Below are 6,000 nucleotides of genomic sequence, written 5' to 3' on the forward strand. Positions count from 1 at the left end.
TTTACTTACATTTCTGCTTCTCAATCACCGAGCTAAGATAATATAGTGAAAATATGCATCAATTTGGAAATTGTGCCTCGCTTAATTAATGCGTGCCGTCTATTTCAGGGTGGATTTAGACAAGATCTTAGACCTCCATGCATATGAAAAGGTGGATTTTAAAAGGCAAGTACTGTTGATGCCACCATGACGGCGTTCCGCGATTACCGGTCCGCTCGATAAACACGATTTTATTCCTATGTAGTCACATGTCATGCATGTAAATAGCTGTTTCTATCGCTGATTGACACTGCGTTTCGCGACTAATGGTGACGCCGGTCGCCTTCAGCCCACATCTCGACCCGCACCACTTGCTCGTATGCTCGTGTATCAGTCGTCCGGTGCGACCGACGCGCGCGTCGCCGGCGTCCTGGCGAGTCACTGACAGCCCGCCCCGTCCGTCGGCTAATGCTCCCCCGGACGATCCCCGCACGCCCCCGAAATTAATCGGCCGACCCGCGATCTGCCGCCGCATCCCGGTCATAAACGGCCCGCACAAAGGCCCAATCCATAAAATTATCATTGGCGTTATAAATGGCGGGGGTCGGCCGGGCACCTGTCATCGGTATTGTCCGCCGCGGGCGGGCGCTCCCCTAATGGTGTGTGGCGGCCAGCGGCCCACGCCGGCACAGGCGGGCCCGACAACACCCGATCCTCCCGTCTGTCGCATGACTGTCTGTTTGACTGACCAACTGGCTGGCTGGCTGGCTGGCTGACTGACAGACTGTATCTGACTGACTGACTGACTGAGACTGGCATTATCAACTGGCTGACTGGCCGTCTGTTCTTCTGTCTATATGTCTTAGTTGCTGCCTCTCTGTCTGCGGCTGCTTACATATGGATGTGTGACAGCTCTGATATTGAATAATTGATGATATGTTATGATATTAATGATATTGATATTGAATAACAAGTGAACAATTGATCTGCCCGTAAGATAGAAATTTTGGAACCTGATACAACCTTATTGGTTATTTGTCTTAAATACAACGCAGCTGTGGGAACTAGTCAAGACTCTCCAATATTTTGATAATTTTGTATATCTCTCAGTGATCTCTATGCGTTAGTATGCACGTATGCACTTAACGTGCATGGATGTCTCAAATGTCAGCTGTTGACCAGATGCCTGTTGTCGGTTGTCATCTGGCCAATCTGAACGATCTGAACAGCACCGGCTGTCTGTCTGTGTGCTTTCTGTCCGACGGCAGATAGCTGTCTGACGCAGTGCTACAGCGCCAATCGAGGATTTTTAGAGGCCGTGATCGCTAATGATGGACGCTTTCGCTGTCCCGACGGCGTTTAATGATATAATACCTACGTGCTATTGATTATTGTTGTTGTGTTTTCAGCTTAGAGAAGCAATTCACCGTACCAGGAGGATCGCATATAGACCAGGTAGGCTGGCAGCGTTTATCTGGGCGAGGGTGTCCGCATCCTTTTTTCATATGATTTCATATACAATACGTTTTATCCGTATTTGGTACTGAAAATATAGCTCCTAATTGCAGATTGACTCCTAAATGTCGTCGAATGTCGGGCTGGCATCATAAAATCTCAACTGCCGTCTTTTTATATTCGCCCGCGATATTTCGCCTCTATTATTTAGCGAGTATTGGAGCACATCCGCAGCCAATCTCGCCCTCCCCACCCTGGCGTCGCCCTGACCGGGCGTCCCCGTTATGTGTGTTTGTCAGAGTCTGGGCACGGTGACGCTGGAGCGGCCGGGCAGCGTGCGCCGCCGGGACCTGGAGTCGTTCGTGCACGGCCTGCTCTGGGAGAAGACGGTGGCCGACCGGCGCGGCCGGCCCGTCCACATGCTGCGGATGAAGGTGAGCCGGCCGGCCGGCCTGCGCCGCCGCTCAATACCGAGCGGCCGGCCGGCCCGGGCCGACGGACGACGGCCGGCGCTCCGGGCCGGCCGGGAGCCGCGCTCGCCGCCGCCTTTGTCCACGCCCCACCGTGGGCCAGTTCTATCTGCACCGATAAACTCCATTCACACACACTTAATGAAAGACCGCGGGCCGGCCGGCGGCACAATGCCGCCTGTTTACCTCATGAATATAAAAGGTAGTATTATATCAATGGTCGGGCCGGTGGCCTGTAGTGGATGAGTGGCGGCGCGGCTGCCGGCGAGATCGTCGGGCCGCGCCGCGCCGCCGCCGGCACGGCCTCTTGTCATAATAGTTTTCCACCCGGTGAAAGGCGGCCGTGCGCCCCTGAAAAGGAGGTTTTTTGCCGGTGGCGGCGGCGTACACTTCCGTATGGAGTGGCTGCGCCGGCCGTGTAGAGTGCGGCGCTCCCGATTATCGGCTGATCCGCGGCGTCGGACCGGTGCGGCGCCGCTCCGAGGCGCCCCCGATCGGACCGATCAGTCGGCTCCACACAGCCAGACAGGAAAATATTATCACATTTAGCGCGGCTAGATCGGAAAATTCCGCTCCTTTTATCCCACGACCATCATAGATTTTATGGCGTTTTGTGATAGCAGACTGTTATATGGAGACATCGTTTTTACAAGTTTTAGGGAGCGTAGTAGGCGCTATTGAAGAGAGTCTTGAGTTTCCACTGAAAGGGGGTGAAGGATGCCGCACTGAATATTGGTTCTCTCTTTGAATATCTACATTGATTTTTCCGATTTTTCGTCGATGATTTACAGTGCGTCACTAAACCGTGACTCTTACCTTTTAATATTTTCCATTTTCCTCGTACTTACAGAACTGATTTTGTCTTACGGGTAGGTCACTGTCACCAATCTTTTTTACGTCTTTATGGTTATACATTTTACGGTCAGGGTTCATGGTCCACTCTATGTCAGTGGGTGAGGCGTAGTTATCTGTATCAAAACATTGCATTTCACTGTTGAACTGTGATTGTCGAAAAGTACACTTTATGGGTCCGGCTTTTACAAATAGGCTCTTGATTGGTGTTGTATCCTTTACATGTCAATAACCGTACCACTATCATGATGGTGTTCCTAGAAAATGGCTGATCTCTGCTGATAGGCTCTAATAAACGGATTAGGTTAAGGATCATTGTTCTCCTTCAATCTTTACTGCTATTTGAAGAGACCTACAGTGTTTCTGTGTTGGCACCGACTTTTAGATCCGTGTAAGAAAGAAGTGAACATCACAGCTCAAATTTACCCTGACGGTGTGCAATGTGCATTGTTTTGTTTTACGTGGTTGCCGAGCAGTATCTAATGCGCTTTACAGGGTTGGGCAGATAAATTGGGACAAAATACATATTTGCATTTAGAACGCCGTAGCTTAGAAATTTGTAAACATAGGCATTTCAAATTTGGATCACATATTGTCACACCAATTTTACACATTTTCACCAAATATGGTCACCGTGGTCCACCTGCATCAGTCCTTATCGGTGCCTGGACTGGCCGCACGCGCGGCGAGATCTCCCGTCTGAAATGGCTCGTAATTGTAGCCAACTGGCACTGCTGAGGCTCACCACAGTCATATGGGGACGTTCGTTAGGCTCACCCGTAAAAACGCCCCAGCAACCATAACTTGTGTGGGCTGAGGTGTAATGAGGAAGGGGGCATTTTCCCTTGGGTACAGTTTGCGGGATCCTCCGTTTCAGGAGATTTTGTATTTAATTTACTGTATGCCGGGGAGCTGACTCCTCGAAGAGCATCACTCCATGCAGGATGTTGCCTTCTTTCATCTTGTTGATTCGAACTGCCGGAATAATGGTTAGGTACCCTGCAATGGCGAACCCCCTCCCGGTTCCGTAAAATAAGGGGGCCCCACGTGACCGTCAGAAGTCACCGAGTGGAATGCCATCACCGATGTCTGCTGCATGCTTTTTGGAACTAAGATCACGTCTTCTGGGCTGGTTGCGATGTTACATGGTGTTTGCGGTTGTTCATATGTTCGGTTATGGGGATACCATCGCCGAAAAAGACCTGCACGTGCTTGCTCGCTTCTCCAAGCCCTTCAAGAGGAAACAATCTTTTTAACGTCACAGCTGCTTCAACATCTATGTTGACAGGTTGATATGCATCAATGCATAAGAGTACATGTTTGAGGTGCTGGTATATCGCTTTCTCATGGCGCGGCTACCTTCGTTGTAAGCTCGCGCCACTGTTTTCGCGAGGATCCTCTGATTTAACTGAATTTTGCCTTTTAGCCCCCCTGGAGAACCGGGGGAGCGGCCGGTGTCAATGCAATTGGTATGTAAGGATGAGTCAATATCATCTCTTCCTCCAACGTTTACGTCTGTTCGATACACATTACTTTCAGCCATTTGATGGAGCATAATTAGAGTATTGGCACGCATGTGCGCGCGGACTAAGTTGATAGTGGCTTGCTTAAGCCCACGTTCTGTGACCAGCCGACTCAAAATTGCACCGCAACCTGCATAACATGGAAACGTATTCATAAGCCTATATTTATGTTCAAAAATTATCTTTATCACTCAAAAAATAGTCGTTTTAGAGGAAGTTAAAATTTGTCCCAATTTATCTGCCCAACCCTGTATACCAATAAGCTATAAGCCGTCTGTGCTGACGAACGCCAGACCGACGTCTGAGTTCTGGGAGACAGCACTTTTTGTCAGATGTTGCTGCTGCGAATGATTCTAGCTGGGCAATATTGATTTTTTTTTCTGTAAGCCCGCGGCATAAGGTTTTTTAATGGAATCTTACAGGGCAATGCATTCTAAAGAAGGCAGCGGTGCCGAAGCCTGATGGAAGCTTCCTGTCCGCAGAACGCGACGCTGTGGCGACATTTGTAGATGGACAATAGATTATGAACGCTGGATGGACAACGGATTATTATTTCCTTCGCCACCTATTCGACGCCCCCTCACTAAGGCTTATTGGCAGTCTTGTTACAGCGTCGCAGTGTGTATCCACTCCCAAAGTAGTAACAGCATCACGAGCCTTCTTATCAATTGGAAACATTATGTTATCCGGCCTGAATGTTTTTATGTGAAACGAAATACTGAAATAAGTGAGCGGTGGTACACATCGGCCAAGGAGCGCGGCGGTTTGCTTAGATAGCCGTACTATTGGGCCGGGTCGCGGTCCGCTGTCGGCGCGATCCCTCCGCTCCGCCCGACTGTCCAGCTACTGCTGCTAACATTGTGTACCCTCCTTTTTGTTAGCACTGTGTACCGCTGTATATCCCAGGGAATGGCCAGTGTGGTCGGCCAGGAGAGGCGGCTGGTGGCACGGTCCTGAGACTCACACTCGTGTTAACCCTGTGTGTACCGCTGTATAATGTATATCCCAGGGAATGGCCAGTGTGGTCGGCGAGGAGCGGCGGCTCATCCTGCAGGCGGTCGGGGAGATCTGCGACACCGAGTTTGCCAGCCGCTGGGAGCCCGACGAGCCGCACGTGACGCGACTCATCTTCATAGGTCAGTCCACTCACCTGCCACGCGTCTGGTGTCGCGCAAAGGTCTGCAGGAGGGGGGGGGGGGTTGTCCGATAGGGAACTGAAGTGGCGTGCTTTTTAGAACTTCACCACCTTTGATTGCGAGTTTTTAGTGAGCTGTTTCGTGATATAATGTAGTGCATTTCTATTTTACCACGTAACACTCATGTTACTCGTCAGTCAATGACGAGCGGCTGCTACCGTGCTCAGGCTGTATATTGTACAAGGTCTCACTCAGCATTTGCTACCACGAATCATAACAGCCTGTGTCGGCGTACACTGTGCATCCGATCATCCCACCATGTCGTCTGACCGGCCGTACATACCTTTGCCGTCTCCCGGCGGCTGTCTGACCTGACCGCGGTGTGTCGACGTTACAGGCCGGCACCTGGACGAGTCGCGGCTAGACGAGGCCTTCCGATCGACAGTACCTGTGGTCTCCGAGCACCAGTCGGACGCCGTATGACCTTTGTGGGTCTGCCGGGCTCACCGGTGATGCATTTCTCATCTGCTGTGCAGTGAATAATCGCGATTGAAGTTGATTTAATACATGTGATGTCCGATGTTA

The 6,000-nt window shown here is 50.7% G+C and overlaps 1 protein-coding gene across 7 annotated transcripts in view; it reads left to right on the forward strand.

The window, feature by feature from the left end:
- Nucleotides 1-6,000, forward strand: part of LOC122389455 (COBW domain-containing protein 1-like) — a 17,602-nt gene extending 11,602 nt beyond the window's left edge. For 5 of the 7 annotated variants that reach the window (XM_043381556.1, XM_043381552.1, XM_043381553.1 and 2 more), the window contains exons 9-13: nt 109-165; nt 1,389-1,434; nt 1,734-1,868; nt 5,289-5,415; nt 5,813-6,000. In XM_043381556.1, coding sequence (XP_043237491.1) covers nt 109-165; nt 1,389-1,434; nt 1,734-1,868; nt 5,289-5,415; nt 5,813-5,898 — 451 coding nt within the window. In that variant the 3' untranslated portion in view covers nt 5,899-6,000. Of the gene's footprint in view, nt 1-108; nt 166-1,388; nt 1,435-1,733; nt 5,416-5,812 lie in introns of those variants that run through there. The other 2 variants (XR_006257977.1, XM_043381557.1) reach the window with 2 other exon arrangements.

This window comes from Amphibalanus amphitrite, unplaced genomic scaffold (assembly GCF_019059575.1).
Source record: "Amphibalanus amphitrite isolate SeventyFive unplaced genomic scaffold, NRLGWU_Aamphi_draft 000358F_arrow, whole genome shotgun sequence".
In the NCBI taxonomy this organism is placed as follows: domain Eukaryota; kingdom Metazoa; phylum Arthropoda; class Thecostraca; order Balanomorpha; family Balanidae; genus Amphibalanus; species Amphibalanus amphitrite.